Source organism: Aphelocoma coerulescens, chromosome 26 (assembly GCF_041296385.1).
Source record: "Aphelocoma coerulescens isolate FSJ_1873_10779 chromosome 26, UR_Acoe_1.0, whole genome shotgun sequence".
NCBI lineage: Eukaryota > Metazoa > Chordata > Aves > Passeriformes > Corvidae > Aphelocoma > Aphelocoma coerulescens.
Window position 1 is genome coordinate 3,184,631 of NC_091039.1, and position 27,630 is coordinate 3,212,260.

Consider the following 27,630-nt stretch of genomic DNA (forward strand, 5'->3'; position numbering starts at 1 on the left):
CCCAGCCCTGGTGCTCCCGAACTCGCCCCGTTGCACAACGTCGCCTCGGTCGCGTCTGCCCTGCCAGCAGCTTGGCATGTGAAGAAAATTAAGACCAGAACTCAGGAGCAGCAGCTCTTTAAAGCATGTCCCGCTGCTTGGAGCCCTTCCCAGGGGCCGTGGGATGTGGTTCTCATTCCTCTGCCTGGGCTGGGGTTTATTATTTTTCTCTCTATTGTGCAGAGTCCCCTTTATTCCCTGCATGCCCGTCCCCCGGGGAATGCCGAGGGAAGCAGTGTGGTTTTCTTGTGCTCAGACGAGGCTTGTTGCCTCCTCCCAAGCACCCTTTTGTCTTTCAGACATGATCTCTGGGCCAAAACCAGATGATCCCTGCTCCTTCCAGCCCTGGAGACTAACAGGTGAGTGGATGGAGGGGCACTGGGCTGGGTTAATCAGAATCACTAATGAAGGCAGATGTTGCTTTTAAAGGTCATTTTCTCTGTGGTTCCTGATGTTTCCAGCTGGGGCTGTCTGGCATCAACCCCTTTTTCGGGGACACGCTGCCCTGTGGTGTTGTCATCCTGCTCTTGAGTGACCCCAGAGGTTTGGGAGCACTTGGAAGTGCCACCAGGTCTGTGTGGGCTCGAAGGTCACAGGCTCAAGCCCCTGAGGAAGGGGCATCTCTATGATGGGAAAGGCAAATCCAGGGGGAATGCCCTGGTGGGGATCCCAGCCATGCTACAGCCTCTCCCATCCTTGGGCACATCTCTTTGCCTCATGGGATGAGAAAAACATCCTGGCAGACAGAGCTGGGATTCTTGGGTGGAAAATGCTCCATAAGAGCCAGAAATTCCTCTGCTCTGACTCAGGCTGGGCTCTCCTTTCCCCGGGTCTGCTCCTTTCCCTCCTTGTTTGCAGCGCTGGCCCCGAATGAGCCATGACAGGCCCTGGCTTTGCAGACAAATACATATTTAGAAACCGGAGGGCTTTATCCCCTGAAATTATTATCACTTGAATGTAGGTCGGCTTGACAGCTTAGGTGGAAAATCATCCTCCGAGTGTTCCGGCAGCTCCGCACTCACTGTCCTCTTAATCCCCACCCTGTTCCCGCTTTGTTTTGGGGGAGAAAGCTGGGTTTGGGAGCTGTTTCACCAGCGGAGCAGGCACTGAGGTGGGTTGTTAAGGCAGCCGTCTCCTCCCAGAGGCGCAGGAGGGGGCCGGGGGTAGCTGAGATGGGAAGAGCGGCTCCCTCCTGATGCTCCGAGCTGCCTGGGGAGAGATTCATTCATCCCTGTGCTCCTTGAAGGTGTCCATTCACGCCTGGTTTCTGTCCATCCCGGTCTGCCTGTCTGTCCCTCCCTTCCCACGGCTCTGCCTGGCTGCGGCGTGTTTGGAAACGCAGGCGCTGCCGCATCCCTCCTGGGAGGCCCCGCTCCGTCCTCGCTGCCGCTGAACCTCCCCGCTGTATTTTTCCTCCCGAAATCCCAACTTTCCATCCTTTAAAAAGCCTCCCCCGCGCCGGACCCCCTCCCCTGGCCCAGTCCTATGAATGAATGGCTGGTGGCCCTGCGATGCCATTTCCATGGTGACAGATGGCAGCGGAAAATGCGGGGATCAGGGTCACATGAGAGCAGCGGTAAATTCAGGCGGTTATTTATAGGCTGCTGCTCCAGCGTTTATGGAAATGCGTCTGCCTTCGACCGTGGTATCAGCCCTTCGCCGGCTCTCCGGGGCACTGCTCTTCCAGGAGAGACATTACTCATGCTCTGCTTTAATCCAGACTGTTCCTGCTGCTCAGGCTGGTGTCGGAAAAGTACCGGGCAGAGGGTCTGGTTTATTTTTTTCTGAGCCTGAATCTCTCTGAAGCAGCCTCAGCTGAACGCGGCCGTAACCTTCCCGCACCTGCCCGTGGCATCTCCAGCGCTGGTCACCGCAGTGGGACAGCCTGGCCCATAACCAGAATTTTTGGTCCTGAAAATGTTCCTGGCAGAGCCCAAATCCGGCTTTGTCCCATCTGGTTTTAGCTCTGATACACCTGGGAATCTTTCCATGCCTCAATTTACCAACGAACAGCACACTTTGGTGACGTGTGGTGAACCAAAGGGAGATTTTAAATCCGCAGGGGAGGATTTGTGACGCCTCAAGGTGTCATTGAGCCAGCCCTCCCCATCTCCAGCAGGGTTATCCCTGCTCCCTGATGAGATGTGCAGGAGCAGGGAGCTGAATGGCTGGTTCAGCCCCTCCTTAATAAGGATCCTTGATTTCTCTTTGCTTAAGACCCCCTTAATCAGGCTGCCTGATGTTCTTTGGGTTAATCTGGGTGTGCACAGATCCCATGGGATCTGCAGCTCCCCTTCCCCAGCCCTCCAAGTTCAGGTCCATCTTCCCATGGAGACAGTGACTGGATGCAACAAAACCCCCGATCCTGGGAAATCAGAGTCATGGAATCCCAGAGTGGTTTGGGTTGGAAGGGACCTTAAAGCTCCTCCAGTGCCACCCCCACCATGGGCAGGGACACCTCCCACTGTCCTGGGTTACTCCAAGACCTGTCCAGCCTGGCTTTGGACACTGCCAGGGATCCAGGGGCAGCCACAGCTGCTCTGGGCACCCTGTGCCAGTCCTCACCTCCCTGTCCCCTGCGTGTCCCCACTGATGTTCAGGCTGTCTGTCCTGTCCAAGTCTCCCTCTCCCAGCCTGGACATCTCATCCTTGGCTTCTGTGTTTGTTTCCTCCCCAACCAAAGGGAACGTTCCACAGGAAGGGCTGTGCCGAGGTGCCTCATTTCAAACACAGAAAGTACCAAGTCTTTGGAGAGGTCACAAGGACTGACCACAAACCAGAGCAGTCCCTGGCAGGCTCTGACCCCCATCCCACCTGCTCCAGGCTGGTTTGCATCACCCGTCGCTCCCTGGATCACGCAGAGATCAGGCGCTCTGATCACGCAGTGAGCAGATACTGTGGATTTTGTACTGGGAGGGTGTTTGGATTTTTAAATCACGACTGTGCTGGGCCTGCTCCCTTTCCATTGCTGAGCTGCCTTCTGCACGGCCAGGCTGGGAAAGGCGCAGGTAATGGAGTGTGGCCTCCTTCCTTCCCGGGGGAAGAGGGAGAGTTATGGCCATCGGCGCTGGCCGAGCTCCCAAGTAGCTGGAGAATTGATCGTTCTGTGCTTAATAGGCTGGAAAGGGAAATGGCTCCAAAGGCCAGGAATGTGTGTAAACACTGTGATCCAGGAGCTGAGGGAGAGTGGGTTGGGGCTGGAGGTTTCAATCCTCTGGAGTTTGTCTCTTCCGAATGCGTTTTTGCTCCTGTCAGGGTTTCTCAGTGGATACTGGTACCAGCATCCGCAGCACCAGAAAGATACTGGTGGGGAAAGCGCATCCAGGCTCCATTGCTGGGGGTTGGATGAGCTGAATTTGTGTTTTCAGGACCAGGAGATTTTCCATGAGGTAATGAACCAGAAATAAACTCCTCCGAAAACTTTTCCCATTTTGCCTGCAATGAACCAACCTCCCAGCCCTGTGTGTTTCCTGATTAACCCAGTTAGAGGTTTTCTGAGGGCAGCACTGAATAGATGAGATGGGCTGAGCCCTCCAGGTGTCCTGGGCTCTGCTCCCCACACCAAGCAGCCCGAGAGGCTGTGGGAAATTGGGCCTAAAAAGCCGGATTTGGGGTTTGCTCACCCTCTAGAGCTGTTTGTGCAATGTCTTCCTGCCTTCCTCCAGACTGAATGTGCTGCTGCACCCCACCGTGCCCTGTTGGGAAGGAAAGCAGTGTCCTTTCACCTGAAGAGTTTTATTATCTGCAATAAAGGTGGGCTTAAAGGTGGAGAGCTCAGAGCAGCCTTCCAGGAGCTGAACGGTCCTACATGAAGCCAGAGAGGGACTATTCCTCGGAAATTGGGGTGACAGAACAAAGGGGGGATGGGTTTGCACTGAAAGAAGGGGAATTTAGGTTAGATATTAGGAAAAACTCCTTCCCTGTGAGGGTGGGGAGGCCCTGGCACAGGCTGAGCAAGAAAGCTGTGGCTGCCCCATCCCTGGAAGGGTCCAAGGCCAGGTTGGACGGGGCTTGGAGCACCCTGGGATAGTGGAAGGTGTCCCTGCCCATGGTGGGGGTGAAATGAGATGGGCTTGAAGGTCCCTTGAGCCCAAACCATTCTGTAAGAAATGCAAATATCTCATTTATCACATCTCAAATATCTCAGAGCTGGCTGACACCCCAGCTCGGCCCCGCTCCGGTCAGTGCTGCTCCTGGGCTCCTCTGGCAGAGGGAACTGGTGTGGCCAGTAATGTGGTGTCTTCTGAGCCCAGTGCTGGCTCTGGGGTCCCCGAGTGTCACAGGGCTCAGGAGCAGCACTGAGCATCCTCACACTCCAGGGGTAGGTTATGGATTCACACCTGAGTGAGGAGGAAGCAGAATTTGGGGCCTGGCCACTCCTCCTGCCTCACTCCTGTGTGGTCCCAGCCAAAGAAAGTCCTCTGAAACACCAAATAATAAAAGAGATATGAAATGCCTCTTTCAAATAATGAAATACAGTAGGTTTCGATTAGATTTTAGGAAAAAATTCTTCCCTGTGAGGGTGGGGAGGCCCTGGTAGAGGCTGATGAGGAAAGCAGTGGCTGCCCCATCCCTGGAGGTGTCCAATGCCAGGCTGAACAGGGCTTGGAGCACCCTGGGAGAGTGGAAGGTGTCCCTGCCCGTGGTAGGGGGTGGCACTGGGTGGTCATCAAAGTCCCTTTCAACCCAAACCATCCTACAGTCTCTGATAATGTGTCGGGGGGAAAGGGGTGACCAAACCCTCAAACACTCCCTTCCCCGGGGGAAGCGCTGCCGGGAGGGCAGCCCTGAGGCCGCTCTTTAGGGGCATTCAAAGGGGGTTTTATTCTTTCCACAGCGAAACCGAACCCACGCCTCGTGTCAGGACTCGATGCTACTTTTCTTCGAACGCAAGAGCCTCCCTCGGAGCAGGGGGGGTGGCCCGGCACCCCAGCTTTGACGCGCAGCCCTGGTGACTCAAGCCTGCGTCAGGGGCTGCGTGGCCCTTCGCGTTGATTTTTTTTTTTTTTTCTTAATTTATTTTTTTTAAAATCGCTTTTCCTTTCTTTCTGTATTTCCCGGGAGCCGAGCGGAGTTACCTCCCTCCGGCGAAGGCGAGCGGGGCCGGGCGAGCCCAGCGCGCATCCACCGGGCGGTGGCGGGGCGAGGGGGGGGGGGACCCGGAGCGGAGGCACCGGTACCTCGGAGCTTCACGGCAGCGCCGAACGGAGCCGTTCCCGGTCACCGCTCGCCTTTCCCGGTCACTGCCGCTCCCGTTTGCCCGGCTCCCCGCAGCACCGGCAGCCTCGCACCGGCCCCGCCGCCGCCCGGACTCGCCATCCCCCCCCACCCTCACCGGAGCGGGGGGAACCTGGGTGATTTCTACCGGGAATTTGCGCCGTTTCCTCCGGGACCGGGCCAGTTTCTCCTGGAATCGGGTCGGTTTCATCCTGCCAGGGAGCCGCCGCAGCGCCGAGGTAAGGATGCTCCCCACGACCCCCGCTCCGGGCTCTCGCTGCCGGGGGTCTCCCCGCCTCGCCGGTGGCCGCCGGCTTTGGGTGCCCCCTCCCCAGGGGGGGTCTTTGGGAGGGGGGAGATGCTCAGGGCCAGGTTGAGGAGGTTAATGGAGGAGACACCTCAGCCTGGAGGCATCAGGCGTGGCCCTAAGGGTGGTGGCATCCAGGGCTGGAGGGGGGACATTTAGAGACAGCAGACGGCTTAAGCCACTCCGGGGGGCTGGGGGTCACCGCCGGGGGTGGCACTGGGTGCCTGCCCGGCTCGTGCTGGTGGGGGGCTCATCCCGTTTGAGGATGGGTGGAAATGGAGCCTCCAGGTTGACCTTGACAATAACATTGGGAGAGGAGAAAGCATTCGGCTGCAATGAATATTTCAGTCCCGGCCCCTGGGGTGGTGGGGGTTGTTGCCCCTTCTTTTATTTTCATGCTGCTCCCTGAGTGTGGATGGTTGGGTTTGAGGTAGAAAAATGGGGCTTGGGGTCGTGGTTTTGTGAAATTCCCGGTGTTGGGTGTGGGGAGCCCTTGGCCCCCTCTGTGCAATGCTGGGTGTACCCAAAGATGTGTTTTTTGGGCTGGCGTCTCGGCCAGCTCCAAATTTCCGTTGTCCCGGGAATGTGGGGCTCAAAGCAGCTGAGAAATCTGCTCCCAGCTCCTTGTAGAGGACCCAGAAGGTGAAATCCTGCTTCCTGGATCACGCCTTGTGTCTGAAGCACCTGGGGTTTGAATCCATCAGGAGCTGATGTAACTATTTCTGGTCTTGGTAGGAAAAAAACCTGGAGCACCGCGGCAGCCAAGCTATTCTGGGCAGGGCGGAGAGCTCCTTGTGAATATTTCTCCAGAGGTGTCAGGACTAGGTCAAGGAACCTGGCTGGGGGTGTGACTGCTCCAAGGGAAATAAAATGTGGGTCTGAGCTGTCCACTGGGATGAATTGGAGGTGGCTCTGCTAAAATCAGTAGGAATAAAAGGGCTCAGTTTAAACCTGGAGTGACTCCTCTGCTACTTCAGGCTTGCACAGAGCAGGGAATCTGGAGTTACACCAGAGCTGGAGTCATGAGGATCAAATTTACCCCAAATCAGATGCTGACCTGTGCATGTCCAGGCGAAACCATCGCCTTGGGAGGAGAGGCCCTGCCTTTACCCCGTCCTGGGCTGTGTTTGGAGTTGTTTGTTTACAAACGTAGCAGCAGCTTCATGAATTACAACAGGGAAAAGCAGCGCTTACGGCGGGGTTTGGATGCCGCCCGTTTGCTGCTTTTTAGGATGAATCTTGGCTGGTTTGGGGTGCAGTCAGTAACCTTTGGCTGGAGAGGGTGAGTTACGACGGAGCACGGAGATCTAAGTGGAAAACGATCGTCTGGTGAATCAAACCGAGCCCTGGAGGAATCATATGATGGTTGGCTTTGCTCTGGTGTCACGTTATTGCAGCTGCGTGTGTTTTCGTGCCGCTAAATGAGACACGAAAGGAGGCCAGAGCTGATGAATCAAGGGGCTCACACACTTCGTGACAAACCCAAGTGCCGAGGCTTCTCCTCCGCCCGTGTCCCTCTCATGACCCACGGGCAGAACGGCCCCTCCCGGAGGTTTCTTGGCACCTCCTGGGGACAGGAGTCACTCTAATGTCACAGCCTGTGTGAAAACCTCTGAGGTGGGACAGGCACCCACCCGGGCTGGGCAGAGCAGCCACCTCCGGGCTGGTGTAGCCCCACCTCTGCTTTCCTGAGGAGGAATTGGGGGTTATTTATAACATCTGGGCGCTGGCGAAAGCCTCCGGGGTGGGTGTAAGACAGAAGCGGGGGCAGCTCTGATTCATCAGCGCTCCTGTGTCATGATGCTAAAGCAGGACGCGGTTTGCACGGGAAGGACAAGGAGCGTCCCCGGCCCCTGCGAGGGAAATGCCGGCTGCCCTCAGCCCCAGCCAGCTCGCGGCCTGGGGAGCTTCTCGCAGGTTCCCCCCGTGCTCTCCCATCTTCTCACGCTGCCCCCATCCGAAGTTTGTGCCCCCCCAGGGGTGGGTGTGAGGAGGGGACAGACCTGGTGGCACTGGGTCACCCCGTGTCCTTTCGCAGGGTGGTGGGAGCTGGGTGCTAATTAGCAGGGCTCGTATTAACGAGGGGAGAATGGGAGCAGCCCTAAAACCCTTCCCTGTGGAGCCGGAGGCCGAGCAGGGAGGAGCAAACCCCGGGATGGTACCGATTTAAGATGGAAGTGTCTCGGACCAGCCTTGGCTGGTGGAAAGGGGAGGTTCGTGTGAGGGAGGCCCAGGGAAGGTTCTCGGAGCAGGGCAGGGGTGGGTCAGAGCTGCAAAAAAACTCTGCCTTGGGCAAAAATCTCTTCTTGGGGCTTTGAAGAGAAGTTTGGATGCTGCTGGGAGAGTCCTGCCCTTGGTTTCTTGTGGCTTGGAAGAGCGGGATGCTCCCCAAAGGACCGGCTCTGCCAGGGCAATCCCCATCCCACCACAGAGGCTCTCCTGACCTCAGGGAGCAGCAGGAAGGGGCCTGGAGCTGCTTTTCTCACGACTTGGGCTCGAAGTGGGATGTGCATCCAGGTCTCCTTCCCTTGGCTCTTGGCTGTGCAGCGCAGAGGGACGATGGGAGGGATTCATGGTCCTTCCCTTCTCTGCTTCCCGGGTTTTGCTGCTTCCTGGGTGACCTTGGATCTGTCCCTTCTCCTCCCCGTTCCAGGGTCCCCATCTGCACCGAAGAGCTTGGCCTTGGGTGCAAGATTCCCCTAGCTCTGTGGGTGCCAGGGAGGATGAGGAGCTGCAAATTGATGCTCAGATCTCTGAGCATGAAGCTGAGAGTAGATTTCCACCTCCTGAAATCCCTCAGTTCCTCTGTTCCCACTCCTCCCTCCCTTCCCTGCTCCGTGACCTTGACGGGGCGAGCTGGACCTTCCCGGGCCTGGGGAGCTGGATGCTGCACCAGGAACATCTTTCTCCTCTCCTTTAGGAGCTGTGGGGGATTTGTGTGGAAGCTGAGGGGGGAGAAATGGTAATGGTGGGGCAGGGAGGGACCAGCAGAGAGTCCCCAGGGGTTGAAATGTTAATTTTTAATTCACCCAATCTCATCTTGTGGCTTTTCCTGCCTCAGTTTCCCCTTTCTGGACCCAAAGAAGGAATAAATGTAGAATTTGGACACAGGAGAGGAGAAATTCCCCCTCGCCACATCCTTTGGACCCAGAGCACGTTTGCTGCCGGTGGCTGCTCTCCCTGGGTTCTGCAGTAAATCCCCATCTCCTCCCTGCCTTCCCCTGCGCTCCCAGGCCCAGCTGAAAGCTTTGCTGACACATTTCCAGCCCGTTTATTGCTTCCCAAGAAAGCAAGGATGGGCTGAGGCAGGACACGTGGTTCGGAGCCTCCCTCCCCCCCTGACCCCTTTGTGGTGCTGCTGGCAGGGCTGGGGGATGTGGGGGGGGGGGTCTTCACTCATCCTAAATAGCAGCTTCTTCCCAGTAGATGCTTTTGGGATTGATGGGAGCCTCTGGGCAGAGTTTAACCCTGGAGCAGGAGCTTCTCCATCCCTGCCCTTTCCCTGGTGGGTTGAACCCAGTTTGTCCCGTGGCAAACCCATTCCATGTGCCTTGGATGCACTGCAGTGGTGGTTCCCATGCCAGTCCAAAGGGATGTGGAGCTTGAGGCCACCCTGTGTCACCTGGAGAGGAGGACATGGGCGGGGGACTGTCACTCTGTGCGAGCAGGAGCCCTGGACTCAGCCCAGGGCGCAGGGCTCAGGGAACGGCAGAGTTAAATCTAAAAGTATCCCCTGGGACAGTGGAAGTGGGAATCCTCCTCAAGGACACACCCAGGGACACGGAGCAGGAGGAGGTGAGTTATCCCCAGGGACAGCCCAGCCAGGCTCGCCCAGTGTCTCCCCTCGTGACGCCTGTTTGGAGACACCAGTACTGACCACTGCTCAAACTGGTCCTCTCCCTGCTCCTGCTGTGGGAAAAGCCATGTTCCCTCTCCGGGTGGGTGGCACCAGCACTGGTTTTTACCTGGGAAAAGCTGTGGGTGCAAAGGCAACCCTGGTCCAGCAGCACGAGTGAGGTTCTTGCAAGCCCTGGGCTCTGAAAGACTCTAATCTATCTTCTAAAGAGAGAGAAAAAATGCACATTTAAGAAAATTAAGGTCATGGGGACTAAGTAAACAAGCTGAATCTCCATCTGTCAGTGACAGGGTTTTCTATCTCTCTCCAGCCCGGAAAGCTCCTGGTTGTCAGCTGATCTGCCTTGTCTTTCTCACAGGGTGGTTGTTATTTTTGGCAGATGAATTTTTGATTAAATTCCCCTTTCAACCAAAGAAATGCGTGGAAATACCTTTCTCGGTAGGATTTGGACTGTGCTTTTTGATTTGAGGGTGCAGACCTTGGGGCTGATGCAAAAGGCTGGGGAAATGAATGGGAGGAGCCCTGCTGACCCCGTGTTCCCTGGATCGTGTCCCTGTGCTGCGGGGGTTGGTGGCTCCGTGCGGGTTCTGGCTGGGCTCATCCCACAGCTCCGGCAGGGCTGGGTGTGCTCATGGCATCGCTGCTGGGGATGATCCTCCCTTCCTTCGGGCCTGGATCTCTGCCAGGCAACACCACCATGCCCAGGCTGGGGCTGAGCCATTGGGAGATGGCAAGAACTCCCCAAAGCAGCCATGGGGACACTGGGCCAGAGCCATTCCAGGATCAAGATTTGGATCTCTGCTACGGTTTTCCCCTCTGGTTTAGTCTGGGAGCATCTCCTATGGGCAGGGAGACTCGTACCTCTGTCCTTCACCCTCATCCCAATGTTCAGAGAGGCCTTCCCCACCCCGTTAAAGCAGCCAAGCACCCCAGCTGATTCCCCAAATCCTTTGGGAATGTTGGAGTGTCCTCCAAGGCTCTGAGAGCCTCTGGGGCTTTGTAGGTGCTGGAAGGACCCTGCTGCTCCAGGATGTGGGTCCTGGTGCCTCTCAGCTCCTCAGAATAACTCAGGGGAGACCTAAACTGAGGAGAGGAAGAAGCTGAGATCCAGAGGGATGTTGTGGGGTCTGTCCCGACACGATGGTGCTGGCCTGGCTCAGCACCACCTTCCCTGGAGCTGAGCACCTCCGAGGGGTTGAGGTGTCCCAGGAGAGCTGTTTGGGGCACTGAACTCTGTGAGCTTGGCCAGCACATCCTGGATCTTCTTGGCTCTATCCCGAATCCTAAGAGATGCTTTAGCCCCAAGGCCAAGTGCTCCTGGTGCTCTGAGTCTCCCTTGCTCCTGAGGAGCTGCTGAGCAGGCAGGGAGCAGCAAACAACCCGTGGGTGTTCACCCAGCTCTGCACAAATCCACACAGAGCCTGACCCAAACCTGATGGAAATCCTGTGCTCATCCTATGCTGGATGAGGCCCTTCCCACGCTCTGTGCCCGTCCCCATCCCGGCTGAGGATGCTCCAGCCCCGGGCAGCCGCGTGCCGGTGATTGAGCGCTTTATGTGAATGAGCCCTCGTTAGGAAATGAAGCATCGCCGGCTGGGCTTGAAAGGATAACTCAAACGGCTTCTCCGGAGGAGCCGGATCCAGGGAAGATGTGGAGCCGAGCTGGTTGCCTGGCAACGGATGCAGCCGACAGTTGAAAATAGATTTTTTTTCTTATAGGAACAGGGCCTGGCAAAGGGGGAACTTCCTTCAGGGGTGAAAAAACACCGAGGGGAGAGTGGGTGGAGGGGGAGGTTTCCTGCTCTCGGTGCTTTGCTCCTGGGCTGGAACCCCGTGCATGGGATGGGGATGGGCTTTGCTGCCTGGGCTGAACCCTCTGCCCTGGAAAGGGTTGGGATTGGGGGCTGAATTGGATCAAAAATGTCCAAAGGAAAGAAGAGCTGGGAATGGCTCTGGAAAAGCCGCCAGGGTGGGGGGACATGGTGCTGCTGCCCAGCTGGGGTGGGACAGGTCTCTGAGCACAGCAGCATCGTTCTTCCATGGCCCAGCCAGCAGCCGGGTGTCCCCTGGGAGCAGGGATGCAGAGGACAGGAAAGAGGCAAGTGCAGCTCTTCCCGAGGGTCGCTTTTCCAAGATGTGGGATTTATTATGGGGTTTCTGTGTTTTCTCCCCTGCTGATGTAGCACCACAGTCCAGTCTAGGGCAGGAGCTGCCCATGTGACCCCAGTTCTCCCAGTACGGAGAGGAGGGACATGGTGCTCTCCCAGTTTGGGGATCCTCAGCCCAGTGGAGCAGATTTCCATGATGTCCCCAAGATTTTTGAGGTAGGGGTGAGATCTGCAGGGCTGGGCTGGGCTGTGGGCACCTCCTGAGGTGTTTCTGTGCAGGATCGCTCCTCCTGACCCTCGCTGAAGGCTGGGGAAGGGAAGGGGCTGGAATTGATGGCTCTGCCTTGGCTGCTGCTGTTTTGCAGCTGTTACCTGTCGTAAAGCTGCCTGGGGAGATTTAGCGTCGGGCTCCAAGGCTTTTAAGTCACTCCTGATAACTTCCTGGGATGCAGAGATAGCCTGGGAATTTGTCACTGCCCCCTGAGTGCTTCCAAGCTGTCGTGGGGAGAAGCCTGGGCTGTGCTGATGGTCAGGAGGGGAAGGAGCAGGGCAGGGAAGGCAGAGCCTCAGCGAGGGCTGAACTTGGTGTCAGGCCCTGTGAGGTTCAGCTGCTGCTCTGGAGGCATTAGAGGGGAGAAGAGGTGTCATTGTCCCCTGGAGCCCAGGGGAATTCCTCTCTCTGGGACCCAGGAGGTTCTTCCCCATGAGTAAGAGAAGCTGTGGCTGCCCCTGGAAGTGTCCAAGGCCAGGTTGGACGGGGCTTGGAGCAATTGGGGACAGTGGGAGGTGTCCCTGCCCATGGCAGGGGTGGGGTTGGATGAGCTTTAAGGTCCCTTCCCACCCAAACCATCCTGGGATTCTGTAATTCTCAACCAGAACGTTGCTTCTGGCCCATCATTCCTGGAGAAGGGGACCCTCCAGGTTCAGGTTCAGGTCCCCAGGACATGGGGGGACGGACACTCTTCTCTCCTGGTGCTGCCGGTCCCGCCAGGACACCTGGGGATGAGACAAAACCAACTGACCCCAGCTGACCCCTTCCCCACCCAGGTCCTGCTGATGAAGAGGAGGTGAGGCCTGAGCTGTAGCTCACACCCGTGCTGCTCCCTGTGGGACATTCATCCTCTTCCCTCCCCCCATCCTGCCCCCGGGGCCGCCTGGAGCCGTCCCCATGCCGAAGAACAGCAAGGTGACACAGCGGGAGCACAGCAGCGAGCATGTCACCGAGTCGGTGGCCGACCTGCTGGCCCACCAGGAGCCCGTGGACTACAAACGCAGCGTCCTTAACGTGACGGGGGAGACCTGGGACAAGCAGAAGGAGGGAGATGAGGACCTGGATGCGGAGAACCGGCCGGCGTGGAACAGCAAGCTGCAGTACATCCTGGCGCAAATCGGCTACTCCGTGGGGCTGGGCAACGTCTGGCGCTTCCCCTACCTCTGCCAGAAGAATGGAGGAGGTGAGAGATGGGGCAGAGGTGGGATCAGCCCTTGGAGAAGGGGGTGGGACCCAGTCCTGCCTCGCTGAACGTTGGGGTGTGGATGCTGGCACAGGACAGGGGTAATTTGGGCTCTAAAATGGGTTATTTGTGCTCTAAAGTGTGTTGCTTGGGCTCTGAGGGGTGAAAGGGCTGCCAGAAGCTGTGCTGAGATGTGGGAATCTCCAGGATGGCCTCTTCCTAAAGGTTGTCCACCTGCCAGGTTGGGAGCCAGGATTTCTGGCTGCAACCCCTGATTCCTGTAGGGACAATTTGGAAATCAGGGCCCAAAAGGGAAGAGACAGTCCCTCCATTTCCTTGGGTCCTGAAGCCACATTTTGTGGTCCCATCCCCTTCCCAAATCCTCCTTCCAGCCAGCCCCTTCTCTCATCCCACCCCACACCTCCTCCTCAGGCTTCCAAGAGGGCCAGGTCTTTCCCAGCTGTGCTGAGACCCACCACCCTCCGTGACACTGACAACAGAGTGGGTTCCTCATCGTTAACCCAAACCCAGTCCCTTCCCAGCCGTGTTGGAGGGAGCCAGGCCCAGCCCAGGGCCCCTCTGAGCTCTCCTGTTCTCAGTGCTGCATCCATCGCCGAACCTGCAGTGCTCTCAATAATTAAAACATCTCCGGTGTCATCGTCAGGATGAGTCATTCTGCCAAACAGAGACCTGTGCAGTCAGCCCTCCCCTCCAGGGGCTGCTCACCCCATTCCCTTCCCTTCCTGCCTGGGATGGAGCCGGCTGTGCCTGGCTCCTGCACCCCAGCACCTCCCGGTGCCCTGGTTTGGCTCCAGGCTTGGCTCGGTGTTGGCACAGCTCAGCTCAGCTCAGCACGGTGTGTTCGCCCCAAATTCAGGGCTGGGAGAGGTCGGTACAGCCCCCCTGGCTTCATTACACAGCTGTCCACACCTGGCCTCTGACTTCCAAGCAAGTTTTCCTCAGTAAATGAGATTTAGAACCAGCTCAGGCCCAGAGGCCGGAGAACCAGCACCCTCCTTCTCTATAAGGACTTAACCCAGCTGTGCCTCCGTTTCCCCATGGGCACAGCAATCAGTAATTAACCCTAATTAGTGCAATCAATGAAAACCCCTCATCTTACACTGAGCTCTCTGCTGTCCTGAGTATCTGGGGGGCTCTGGCCTCAGCTGTGCAGGTGCTGGGTGACAGGAGGTGCAACCAGTGTTCCCGGGCTGGGATTCGTCCTGGTGTATCCCTCAAACCCGGGGCTGAACTTCCTGTCTGTGTTTGGGGAGCATTAAAGAAGTGGTTTTAGACACAAGCCCAGATGGGGTGCGGAATGGGGGTGGGAACTGAGGCAGCACAGCCCTGACACTGCAGCAGGAGATGAGCAGTGGGTTTGACCCATCCTGTGGTGGGATCCAGGGGCACCGAGCCGGGCAGGGACTGGGGCAAGCAGCTGCTTTTAGGAGCTCCTTGCTGTGATAGAACATCTTTCTGCAGCAGGACTTAAAATATAAGGCCTTACAAGCTGCCCCAACCATTGCCACTATTCCATGGACGGGGAAACTGAGGCACAGAGCTGGGAACTCTGAGCAGCAGCTTGCTGAGCTTTGCAGCAGTTTTTCTTCTGCCCAAGTGGCACCATCTGTGTCCCATGGGGCAGACACCAATCCTCTGTCTTTTCCTCCTGCCATGTTGAACCCCCTTGGCAGGGATTCCCTGCAGGCCGTGGGGCTGCTGCCAGCCAGTGGATGCAGGAGCTTGGGAGGGGTGGACAGACCATTCCTGGTCGCTCTCAGCAGCTCCAGGATGTGATGGTGGCGGCTGCTTTCTCTCCTGCTCCCCGAGCAGGTGTCTGCGGGGGAGAACGGCTGCGTGCTGGGAGCAGGATGGGCTGGAGCCAAATTCCCAGGACTCGGAGTGCTGGGAGCCAGGATGGGCTGGCAGCGCTGCCCAAGGCTGCTGCCCACCTTTCCAGACATCACGGGAAGAAAATCTCCAACACTGGCCAAATTTGCATCTGAATCTGTCCATCTGTCTCATCTGCACCTATCTGCAGGTGGAGATACCCAGGAGAGTGTTGCAGAGATGGGATGCTCGTGGTCCTTCCCGAATTTCCCTGAGCTCCAGCTCTGCTCTTTGCCTCTCCTTTTACCCTCCCGATCACCCTGGGCTGCTGCACCTCAATTTCTCTCCCCACCGGCATTTTTAACACACCATCCCCAACCACTGCTGGCGCTGATCCGCTTTGCAGAGTCCCAGCTTGGAGCAGCACTCCCTGCCCCAGCTCCTGCCCGGGGCCGGGGAGTGGCGGCTGTCCCCGGGGTGTCAATCCTGGCAGGAATTTCGGCTGTCTTTGGACCCTCTGCTGCCCTGCAGGAGCCAGGCACATGCTCCCGAGCCCATTCCTCAGCTCCTGGCAGGAGGCTGGTGTCATTGCTCAGCCGGCGCTGCAGCGTGGGTCATCGCATCCTTTATGGTCATCGGCTGCGCTTCGGGAGCCACCGCCTCCTCTCCAGCCTCAGCAATCAGACAGGCATTAACCGAGCCTGTAACCTGAGCCGTTTCTACCCCTCGGACCGTGCAGGGTGGCACACGGCGTGGTGGTGCTGCTGCTGCTGGGAATGTGGGATGTCCAGGGGGATGTGTGGGGATGGGGGGCTCGGATGTGCCGGGGGACCGGGAGGGCTCTCGTGTGTCCGAGATGGCCGGGAATGTGGCCGTGTCCCCATGGGTTGGCCTATGGAGGTGTCTCCTTGCACATGGAGATTTGTCTGCGTGGATTCAGGGAGTCTCTGGGGGCCTTGGGGTCTATCCCACACGACCCACACTGGCAGGGGATGCTGCACCCTTCCCTTCCACACATGTGTTTGCTCCTCTCCACAGCTTCTCCTCTGGCCAAGCTCTGATCTGCATTCCCAGATCACAAAATCATGGGAAAACCACAGAAAATTTAGGTTGGAAAAGCCCTCTAAGACCATCGAGTCCAACCATTAACCCAGCACAAGGCCACCTCTAGCCCATGTCCCCAAGTGGCACATCCACACAGTTTTTAAATCCTTGCAGGGAGGGGGACTCCACTGCTGCCCTGGACAGCCTGTGCCAGTGCCTGACCATCCTTTCCATGAAGAAATTTGTCTGAATATCCAACCTAAGCCTCCCCTGGTGCAACTTGAGCCTGTCCCAGCTCTGCCCTGCTTGTCCACCCACGTCCATCTGTCCTTGGCTGCACCGGAGCAGGGAGATCTATGATGACCTTTCTGTCCCCTTCCAGGTGCCTACCTGGTCCCATACCTGGTCCTGCTCATCATCATCGGGCTGCCCCTGTTCTTCCTGGAGCTGGCAGTGGGGCAGCGGATCCGCCGGGGCAGCATCGGTGTCTGGAATTACATCTGTCCCCGCCTGGGAGGCATCGGCTACGCCAGCTGCCTCGTGAGTGCGCCCAGGGCACCCCTCCAGCCCCACCTCGGGGTGTGTGGGATGAGGCAAACCTTGAGGAGCCCCATGGGGGGGGGGGTTGAGAGGCCAAGAGGTGTTTTTCCAGCTCCACTCACGGCTCTAGGGCTGGTTTGGGAATGGGCCCATCTCCTGATCGCAGCAGCCCCGCTTCCCTCTGCTCTGTGAGGGGTGCCGGGGATGGTGCCACTGCCCTGGGATTTGATGCCGTGTCCTCCTCCTTCCTCCCCCCCAGGTCTGTTTTTTTGTTGGTCTCTACTACAACGTCATCATCGGCTGGAGCATCTTTTACTTCTTCAAGTCCTTCCAGTATCCCCTGCCCTGGAGCGAGTGCCCCATCGTGAAGAACGGCTCGGTGGCCGGTGAGGGATGGGGAAGCTCGGCTGGGAGGAGCAGTTCCCAGGGAAGGGGGGCTGTGGGACACTGTGGGACACACATCACCACCCCCAACAGAAGGTGGGGCCACAGGAGGTGGAGGTGTCTCCTGGGGCCCTGGATCCTCTCTGGCCCAGCTGCCCTGACCATATGGAGAGCTTTCCCTTGGGTTGGGTGTCTCCCATGCGCTCTCTCCCCACTGATGGGATTCGATGCCAGTTTGGGAATCCAGAGTCCCCACTGATGGGATTTTCAGGCTGCCTCAGTGCTTGAGGCCAAGATCTGACCCAGGACCATGGAGGGAGGCAGCGAGAGGCTGGCAGAGGCTGCTCCATGGCTGCCTGACTGAGACATGGATGGAGCTAATGGTGTTTAATAACATCTGAGCCTCAACCTGGGACTCTCTGAGAGCTTTTCTAGCAAATGAAACTGTCTCTCCCAGTATTTAGCATCTCATTTTCACCTGGCAGTGGTTTTCTGTCCTGTCTCTTCTTTTCCCTGCTAAGAATGAGCCCCATTAATTTCTGCCCCTCGGTTTCCAGAGGTGTCTCCCTTCCCTGGCTGGCTCCAGTGGGTCTTTGACATTCCATCAGCCCAGGAGATGGTGGGTGACTCTCCCCCTCACACCCTCCTGCCTCTCATCTGTTGCAGTTGTGGAGACCGAATGCGAGAGGAGCTCAGCCACCACCTACTTCTGGTACCGGGAGACCCTGGACATCTCCAACTCCATCTCTGAGAGCGGGGGGCTGAACTGGAAGATGACCCTGTGTCTGCTGGTGGCCTGGAGCCTTGTTGGCCTGGCCATGATCAAAGGCATCCAGTCCTCAGGGAAGGTGGGTATTGGTGGCCACCTGAGCCTGGCTGGGCTCTGTCCTGGAAGCAGGAACCTGGGCCACACTGTCCTGCCCCAGTCTGGGGTACCAGTGGAATGCTGTGTCCCCTGGGATGCTCACACCCACTCCATATCTGGGCTCACCTCTGGAGGGATCCAGAATAAGATCAAAAGAGGGTGTAGGGAAGAGCTTTAGTTCAGCTGACACGTGCAGCCAGGGCTCAGCCTCACCAGGGCAGAGAATCCACCCGAGCTCCAGCACTTCACAGAATCACAGAATCAATTAGGCTGGAAAAGACCTTTGAGGTCATCGAGTCCAACCTGTGACCTAACACCACCCTGTCACCCAGGCCATGGCACTGAGTGCCACATCCAGCCTTTCCTTAAACACCTCCAGCGATGGTGATGCCACCACCTCCCTGGGCAGCCCCTTCCAATGCCCAATCACTCTTTTTGTGAAGAACTTCTTCCTAATGTCCAGCCTTAACCTCCCCTGGTGCAGCTTAAGGCTGTGTCCTCTTGTCCTGTCGCTGGGAGCAGAGCCCAACCTTCACCTGGCTGCACCCTCCTGCCAGGGAGTTGTAGAGAGGGATGAGGTCCCCCCTGAGCCTCCTTTTCTCCAGGCTGAGCACCCCCAGCTCCCTCAGCCGCTCCTCACAGGACCTGTGTTCCACACCCTTCCCCAGCCTTGTTGTCCTTCTCTGGACAAGCTCCAGCATCTCAACACCTTTCCTAAATTGTGGGACCCAGAACTGGACACAGCACTCGAGGTGAGGCCTCACCAGTGGTCCTGCTGATCCAGGCCAGGTGCCATTGGCCTCCTTGGCCATGTGGGCACTCTGCTGCCTCATGTCCAGCCTGCTGTCAGTCAGTACCCGCAGGTCCCTTTCTGCCTGGCCACTGCCCAGCCACCATCCCGATCCGAGGGGCACCACAGTTTATCCCTGGGGAGCCAACCCCATCCTGGGGAGGGAAATGCTCCCTTCTCCCCACTCTGAGCTGTCCGTAGGTTGGGTGGGAGGGTGGCTGAGCCCAGGGGGCAGGAATTGAGGCTGTGACTGTGTTCACCCCTCTTGCTCCAGGTGATGTACTTCAGCTCCCTCTTCCCATACGTGGTGCTCGTTTGCTTCCTGGTGCGGGGACTGCTGCTGCGTGGGGCAGTGGATGGGATCATGCACATGTTCACGCCCAAGGTGAGAGTTCCAAGCCCAGCAGACTCCAAGCAGGTTCCCCACCTGGCTGATCATGCCCTATTTTCCCTTATTCTCTTATTATTCCCCTTATTTTCCTCCCCACCCCAAAAATCAGAGTGCCAGCCCCAAATCTGGGGATTCCTGATCATCAGGATGTGGAGTGGCTCCCAAAATTCAGGGTGTGGCCAGGACAGCCAAGAGCCTCACAAACTCACCATCCTCAGCTGCCCAGCCGCCAGGGTGGGGGGCACAGAGGTGCCCGAGGGGATATATAAAGATCTAATGGAAAGATGCTGTCTGGCAGCAAAACCTCTGCTGGTGGTATGCACTTATTAATTAACCAGCTAATTAATTAATTAAGCAGAGATGTAGATGAATCAGCTCGTCTGGCAAGGCTGTTAGAAGATATTAATTAAGGTCCCTTGATGAACAACGCTGGGAGGCCTCCGGGCTGCAGCTCTGGCTCCCAGGAGAGGGGGAATGTGGTTGGGGGGGATCAGGAGTTAGAACAACCCCCCCAGCCAGGATGTTGGATTTCCATGCTCCAGGTGCTCTGGAAGCAGGAGAAGGCCATGGAGGATGGAGACCCATTGCTGGGTATGGGGTGGTTCCCTGGGCTGGGGGGACAGGGACTGGGAAGCTGTACCGAGAGAGATGGAGCCCCCAGTATGGGCTCTGGGGCAGGTGGAGCAGACAGGGACGTGGTCAGGTCAAACCTTGTCCTGACCTCTCCGTGCCTCAGTTTTCCCCTCTGTAGGAATGACAAGAAGGACCCGTGAGTGCTGGGTAAAGCCAGAACTGACCATGGCAGATCATGGAACCACGGAATGGTTTGGGTTGGGAGGGGCCTTAGGAATCATTTCCTTCCACTGCCCCATCAAAGCAGCCCCAGCTGCTCCAAAACCAACTCAGCCCAGAGGCACAGCAGCCTTTTGATGGAGCTCTGGGATGGGTTGTGGGGCCACCAGGCCACCTAACTCCTTCTTCTGTCTTCCTTCCAAGCTGGACAAGATGCTGGACCCCCAGGTGTGGCGCGAAGCAGCCACACAGGTTTTCTTCGCCTTGGGCCTGGGTTTCGGGGGGGTCATTGCCTTCTCCAGCTACAACAAGCAGGACAACAACTGCCACTTCGATGCCACCCTTGTCTCCTTCATCAACTTCTTCACGTCCGTGCTGGCCACCCTGGTTGTGTTTGCTGTGCTGGGCTTCAAGGCCAACATCATGAATGAGAAATGTGTGGTGGAGTAAGATTTGCTTTTTCTCTGTTTGGGGCGGGCAGGTCTTTGCTGTTGCTGGTTGTGGTGGGACTGGAGGCAGACAAGTGCTCTGGAGCTGGATGATCCTGGGTTTTGGTGGACCCAAGTTCCTGATGGTTGAGACCTGCATTTCCAGAGATGTCCTGCTGTAGCTGAGGGAGCTGGATGTCGCTGTTGTACTGAGAACGGCGAAAGGAACGACACAGAATTCAAGTCCAGGATAAAATGGGATTATTTAATGAATTACAAACTCGTTTATTTAACTTGGTTCGCAATAGAGAAATGATGATTGGCCCATCGGTCAACCACCCACCAAAGTGGTTGGCTGAAAGGAATAGTTCCCATTCTCAGAATATTATTCTCAATGAACCAAAACAATATCCACAGTATTCCACAACAACTGCAAAATAGTTTACAGGATAGCAAACTGTTCCTCAGCTACTTTGTGTGAGAACGGAGACTTTCACAGGAGGCTGTAAAAAGCTGGAAAATTTCTCTGCTAGCTTTTTCAGCACCTACAGTTGGACATTCAGCTCCTCCAATCTAAAGTCCAGCCCCAAGACAGGTTCTTAGTCTGCGGATTGAGCGTGCATCCAACGTGTCTCAGGTGCCCTGCATCACCTGAGAGGTTCTGCTCTCCCTTAGGAACGCTGAGAAGATCTTGGGCTACCTGAACACCAATGTGCTGAGCCATGACCTCATCCCACCCCACGTGAACTTCTCCCACCTCACCGCCAAAGACTACAACGAGATGTACAGGGTGATCATGACGGTGAAGGAGGGGCACTTCAAAGAGCTGGGCCTGGATGCCTGCCTGCTGGAGGACGAACTCAACAAGGTACCTGGTGGCACTCCCAGTAGGACCAGCAGGTCTCCCGCCCCATTGCCTCTTCCTGTGTCAATCCTGAGCACGTGGACCCGGAAAAACAACTTTTAGAGACCCTCCAGGGATGGGGAATCCAAGTCGCTGTGGTTTTACCCAGCACACAGGGTCCTCCTGGGGTGGGAGAAGCTCTGTCCAATACAAGTCTAGCAGGGTCATCACCAGTTCATCACCAGTACCGGACTGGGATTTTCCTTCCTTGAAGAGGGTTTGGTGAGGGAGACCCGAGACATCAGGGGCTTGAAGTCTGTGTCCTGACAAGTTTCTTCTCATCTTTTGGTTCTCTCCCCACCTCAACAGTCGGTGCAAGGGACTGGGCTGGCCTTCATCGCCTTCACAGAAGCCATGACCCACTTCCCAGCCTCGCCCTTTTGGTCCGTCATGTTCTTCTTGATGCTGATCAACCTGGGCTTGGGGAGCATGATCGGGACCATGTCAGGCATCACCACACCCATCATCGACACCTTCAAGGTGCGGAAGGAAGTGTTCACAGGTGAGGTCCCTTCTCCTGCAACCTCCTTGGGAAGGGGTGGGGGGGTCCCTGTTGCCTTGAGGAGTCACTCCAGAAGAGTGTGGACATAGTGGGGGGTGAACTGGGCCCTGCTAATGCAGGGAATGGACCTTGTGGAGGTCTTGGTGTCCCTCAGGGGGCTCTGCTGACCAGGCCTGTTTGCTCCCCACAGTCGGTTGCTGCATCTTCGCCTTCGTGGTGGGGCTGATCTTTGTGCAGCGTTCTGGAAACTACTTTGTCACCATGTTTGACGATTACTCAGCCACGTTGCCGCTCACCGTCGTGGTCATCCTGGAGAACATCGCTGTGGCCTGGATTTACGGCACCAAGAAGTAAGGAATTTCTGTGCAAAAGGAATAACTGTGCTGTAACTCCCTCCTTCCAGCTCTTTTCCACATGGCTTTCTCTCCAGGAGAAAATGCTCCAAGGGCAGGAATTTGGTTCACTTTGATCCTCCTGCCCTGCCCTGGTGTAACCCAGCCCCAGGAGCTGGTCTGTCTCGTGGGTATCTCCTGTTGGTTGTGATGCTCAGTTACTTGTGGTGACCCTTTTTTCTGAGGTTTCCAGGTCCTTCTGGAAGTGGATGCTGTTCCCCTCTGTGTGTCTCGTTCAGAAGTTGCCCAGAGCAAAGGCAGCTCAAATGGTCTTGTCCTGAGGAGTTTTCCACAAGTTCTTCAGGCCTGAGGGACGCTGAGATGCTCAGCTGGGTTCTTCTTCAGGCTCTACTTTGAGCATCAGCGGGGCTCCTGGGAGGTTGTTTCTCACTCGAAGGCGGGGGATATCACGATTCCATGTCTCTCCTCGGCAGGTTCATGCAGGAGCTGACGGAAATGCTGGGTTTCCGGCCCTACCAGTTCTACTACTACACCTGGAAGTACGTGTCTCCCATCTGCATGGCCGTGCTCATGACCGCCAGCATCATCCAGCTGGGAGTCAGCCCCCCAGGATACAGCGCATGGATCAGAGAGGAGGTGAGCGCAGCTCCCTCCCCTTCCCCACCCACGTCCCAGCGGAGCAGGGGCAGCTCAGAGCCACAGACCGCTCTGTTCATGTCAGCTCGGCTCATTCCTCCTTCCTCTCCTGCCGGCTGACATTCCCACCCTGCTCCTGCCCTGCGAGCAGTCAGGTTTGTTCACGCTGTCCAGGTGTCTCCAGCCAGCTCTGCCCATGGGCTGAAGTTTGTGTTGCTTTTGGTTGGCTCCCACAGCTCCACGCTGTGCTCAGCATCCTGTGTGAGGATCCTTTCCCTCCACCTGAGCCCACCTTCATGTGCTGTCCCTGAGGATGGAGTCTGGCAGGAGGCAGCAGGAGTTGTCTGGTGCTTTGCAGATGTTGTACCTGGTGGGCATCACCTCTGCTGCAACAGCCCCGTGACGTTAATATCTGTCTCTTCCAGGCTGCCGAAAAGTTCCTGTTCTACCCAACCTGGGCCATGGCCATCCTCATCTCCCTGATCATCCTGGCATCCCTCCCTCTGCCTCTGGTCTTCATCCTCCGGCAGTTCCACCTCGTGTCGGATGGCTCCAACGCCCTCTCTGTCACCTACAAGAAGGGCCGGATGATGAAGGACATCTCCAACTTGGAAGACAACGATGAGACCCGCTTCATCCTGAGCAAAGTGCCCAGCGAGACCCCGTCCCCCATGCCCACACACCGCTCCTACCTGGGCCCCGGGAGCAACTCCCCCATGGAAATGAGCAGTGCTCCCAACGGACGATACGGGAGCGGGTACCTTCTGGCCAGCACCCCTGAGTCTGAACTGTGATGGTTGCCTGCCGACCACCCCCGCCGGGAGAGGAGGGCACTGGGGAGTGGATCCTGGCTGTCCAGGCAACAGGAAAATTAATTACTAAGGAAGATGAAGAAGAAACCCCTCTTAAAACCGTAAGCAAAGCAGCCATTTCTGAGATGACGTCGGGAAGAAGGGATTGCAGGAGGGGCAGGACTCCTCTGACAACCCTCGGTGGAAAGGCAGGACCCCTGGACTCATCTCCGGGGAAGGGAGGAGGAGTGAGAGGCGCTGCAATACCTTTCCAAGAGTTGTTCTCATGCAGCTCAAATCTGAAGCAAAGAATCTCTCTTTTCTAAGCAGCTGATGGTTGGAACAAGGACCTGGCAGCAGGTGGGAAGCCAATCATACTTCCTCCTGTCACCCAGCGCTCTTCCCTCCCCGTCTGTTGTCCTTTAGCCGGGAGGAGTCATGGCCTTATTCCAACGAGCACAATTAACCATCGATGTTCATAGCACAAAAAGGTGCTGTTGTTGTCACCATCGTTGTTGTTGTATCTCCTGTAGGTTTTTATAGTTGTGGACACACCCAAATAACCCCCCAGATTCTGGCCAGGGTTGGCAGGGAGCAGCGCGGGGCCAGCTGAGATGTTGGGGTGGGTAAGAGAGGGCATGGGGCATCCCTGGAATCTTTGTTGCCACCAGCACAGGGACGGTGGCTGGGAGTTGCTCGGAGGCATGGAGATGTCACAGCCATGGGATGGAGCGGCTGGGATGCTCTGTGGGCTGGTGGTGATCGTGCTGAGTGGCAGGAGGACCCCTGAAGCGACAGTGCTTTGGATGTGTGAGCCTGTGTGTGGTCTGGATGGGGCGAGCGTGCTGGGGGTCACGAGCGCTCTCCTGGAATTACTCCTGATGTGTGGGATGCTCTTCCGAACCAAAATCCCTGGCACGGTGATCATCTCCTCTCACTCCTCTCTTTAGATGTCCCCGAGGGACAAGCAGAGGAGCTGTGGGACATCCAGTCCTACCACACTCCTGGTTTAGCTCTCAGGAAATCACCCCCTGACCGCCCTCCCTTGCCCCCCCGAGCTGCACAGTGATTCTCTCTGGACGTGCCTCCTCATTTCTCCTCGTGTCCCATCCGAGCCAGGGGTTTGGCATTGCCTCCTGTCACACCCCACAGGAGCTCACCAGCCTTTGGGTGGGGGTGACCAGCTCCTGGGGACCACAGGCACCCAAGGAGCAGCAGCTCTTGGGAGCCAGTGCCAGGTGCCAGGTCCCCAGTAGCTCTTGATCCAGGCTGGGGAGCCCTTGGGAGAGTCCAGGGGCCTCTCTCGTGCCCATCCTTGCTTTTGGGGGATCACATTGATGTGACCTTACGTTGTTTCTCCCCAGGCTGTTTAGGAAAGGGTGGGATCTCCCAGCTTTGGGTCTTTCCCACCGGGACTGAAGGTCGTTTCCCTGAATCCTACATGTAACCAAGCACTCTGCCAAGGGTACCAGGATAACCTGGCATCATCCCCCTTTTCCTTGGGGACAGGGAAGCAGCCGCCTCCTTGCACACTCTCTCCCCTCTGTCGCCTCCAAAGGCTGGGGGAGCACCTCAGCCTGGGTCCTGCTGGGCTCAGGTTGTGCATGAAGATCTTTCGGGCCGCTCTGAAGGCCACGTTTGTGGGTGCTGGTTCACGAGTCCTTCTCTCCTCTGCTTTCCTGTCGATTGTTTTTCTTTCACCTTGATTCTCCTTTTGGCTGGAACTGAAGGCAGAAAGCAGCTGGTCCATTCACCACACCCCTGATTCCCAGCATCCCTGGGGCCAGGAGGTTCCCACAGTGACATCTCTTGTGGGTGTGATCCTTTATTCACAGTCTTCTCCATGGGCTTGGCTGGTCACCTGGAGACTCTTCCTGGACAATTAGCTCAAACCCTTCATTAACCATTTTTCGGGGGGGGAAATGGAGGAATGGACTGAACCAAAGCAGCTCAGTGATGGTTCCAAGGGGCACCAGATCTGCAAGTCAGGATCAGCCATGCTCCTCCATCAGTTCCCCCTTGCTCATCCCCTCCCGTGTCTTTCTCCTTCCTCTGCCCATGCAAGAGGGATGCAGAAATGTCCCCACGGAATCTCTGGAAGGGAGCAGCCCAAATCCGGTGGCATTTCCCCATCATTAGGCAGCACATCCCATCCCATTTCTCATTGGGTCCATCCTCACCTGACCAGCAGAACAGAGGATGAGTCAAATCCTTGCCCAGCATCACCTCCCCCGTGCCCCTGAGCCCAGGGACCAGATTCCCACCGTAGCTCCCATGGAGTTAACGGAGCAGGACACCTCCCACAGCCAAAACGCTCAGTCCCATCTGCTCCCATGGCACGATGCTCCTCGAACCCTGGGGGGAAGGATCCGGCCCTCGGTCTCCCACCCCCATTCCCAAACCAGCCAGGAAGGCGCTCACTTTCCTCTCTTCTCCTCGCATCATCAATGAGAGGCAAAGTCAATAAGAAGGTAAAAGAAGCTATATTATATATATATATATATATAAAATATATACAGAGAGAGGAGATGGAATAATAACCTAGAGATTCTCTATTTCTATTGTATATTTATTCTGTAAATGTCACTGTAAATGCTGTTAAATGACAAATCGTATTCCAAAGTGGCCCATGACCTATTTTCATTCCCAGTGCTGTACAGATCAATTCTCATTCTATAGCAGGGCATATTTTTACCTTTTTATTTCTTGTGCGTGGTGGGTGCACGTCCCCTTCTCCCCCCGGCCCCAGGGTGTCCAGCTGCCCAGGGGATCCAGCAGGGAGGAGGAGAAGGAGGAGGAGGACAAAGAGGAGGAGGAGGAGGAGGAGGAGGAGGAGAAGGAGGAGGAAGAGGAGGAGGAGGAGGGACGACACCTTTACTTTCATCTGTGGAAATACTGTACTTTGTCGTGGCATTTGCTCGGTGTTAGACACGGGGTGTTGGGGGGAGTGTGTGTGTGTGTGTTAGGTTTTAGGAGATCCGTGTTGTCGCCGTGGGAGCGTGCGCGTGTTCGTCCGTAGATGCCGTGCGTGGGGTGTGCGCGTGTCCGTGTGCGTGGGTGGCTTTAGGATTCACTTCTGGCTGTACTCGCTCACTTTTGGAGCCTGCGTGGGGGTTTCTCCCGCTCGCCGGGGCAGGTTCTCCCCCCACACACCTTCTCGGGGTCCCAGGCTGTGGATGAGGCCGACCCCCAGTGGCTTTTAGCCCTAGAAATCACTTCTTTTCCTCTTTTTCTGCACAGAGGCACAGGGAATAGCTGCTAGTTGTGAGCACAGGCACTTTTCAGTTTTCCTTCAGGCAGTGGGGCAAAGAGGGGGGAACCGCTGCCAATATCCCTGTCCCCCACATCAGCTCCTCGATGAGTTCCCAGCCCAGATCCTGCTGCTCAGAGCAGTGCGGTGTCCCTGGCTGGGGGACGAGGAGGTGCTGGGTAGGTCGGGAGGGGTCCAAACCGTGTCCCCTCTCTGGGGGGAGGGTGTTCAGTGGGTCTGGAGAGGGCAGAGAGGAGGTTGCTGGAGGGGCACACCCTGTGGTGCTGGAGCTGCAGGTCCAGCCTGTAGGGCTGGAGTTGGGATGCTCCGTTCCCCAGGACTCTGCTGCAGGGGCTGGACCTTGACCCCGGTGCAAAGCAGAGGTCAAGGCAGGACTGGAGCCGGGTCCCCAGGGGTCCCAGGGCTCCTTCCCCTCAACCCCCCCAAAACAGCCCCTTCCTCACCTCTCAGCTCCCACCCAGACCCCGACAGGTCACATTAAGCCCCAGCACCTCCCAGGAGCAACTCCCACTGCCTTCTAATGGCCCCCGCCCCTCCCGAGCGTGGCTCTCGCCGGCAGGAGCGGGGCCGGGTGGCCTTGGTGGCCGGGAGGGACATGGCACAGCCATGGGAACACGCAGGATGCGGCTGCTTCCCCTGGGACAAGCACAACACTGGCGAAACCCTCCTGTACAGGTAAAGCACAGACCTCTTAGTGACGCGTCCCGTGTCCCCTCGTAGCCGCAGTAGTTCCCTCGTGTGCCGGGCGGGGCCGGGCTGCGCCGCCCGGGCTCCTCGGCCATCGGGAGAAACCCTGTAAGAGCTGTATCGGAGTCTGATTAAAAGTCTCTTCTTACCAAATCTCTCCTCACCGAGTCTCTTCTGTGCCTCTGTTTCCTTTCTTGGGTGGGCTTTGGGGTCTCTCTGAGGTTTAGGGTGGCAGAGACACAAAGCAAAGGGCTCACGGGCGTTGAGGTCTGTCCTTCCCTGTGCTGTCCCCACTATTGTCCCGCAGTGTCCCCTCATCCCTTCCTCCACCCAGCATCAGCCCCTGCAAGAGCCTTGCTCGGAGCGAGCTGTCTGTAGGTGCTTCAGGAGCCTCGTGGAGGTTGTTTTCCGTCCTGGGCCAGTTTAACCAGTACACGCTGG

The 27,630-nt window shown here is 57.0% G+C and overlaps 1 protein-coding gene across 1 annotated transcript; it reads left to right on the forward strand.

Annotated features, from left to right (window-relative positions):
* Positions 1 to 5,399: 5,399 nt before the first annotated feature.
* SLC6A17 (solute carrier family 6 member 17) lies at positions 5,400 to 26,018 on the forward strand. The gene is made up of 12 exons (XM_068995955.1): positions 5,400 to 5,495; positions 12,575 to 12,981; positions 16,238 to 16,395; positions 16,655 to 16,781; positions 17,446 to 17,627; positions 18,709 to 18,819; positions 19,822 to 20,063; positions 20,721 to 20,913; positions 21,259 to 21,451; positions 21,642 to 21,801; positions 22,278 to 22,440; positions 22,866 to 26,018. The coding sequence occupies exons 2-12, from the start codon at positions 12,696 to 12,698 to the stop codon at positions 23,232 to 23,234; spliced, it is 2,184 nt and encodes a 727-aa protein (XP_068852056.1). The 5' UTR covers positions 5,400 to 5,495; positions 12,575 to 12,695; the 3' UTR covers positions 23,235 to 26,018.
* The last annotated feature ends 1,612 nt before the right edge of the window (positions 26,019 to 27,630 follow it).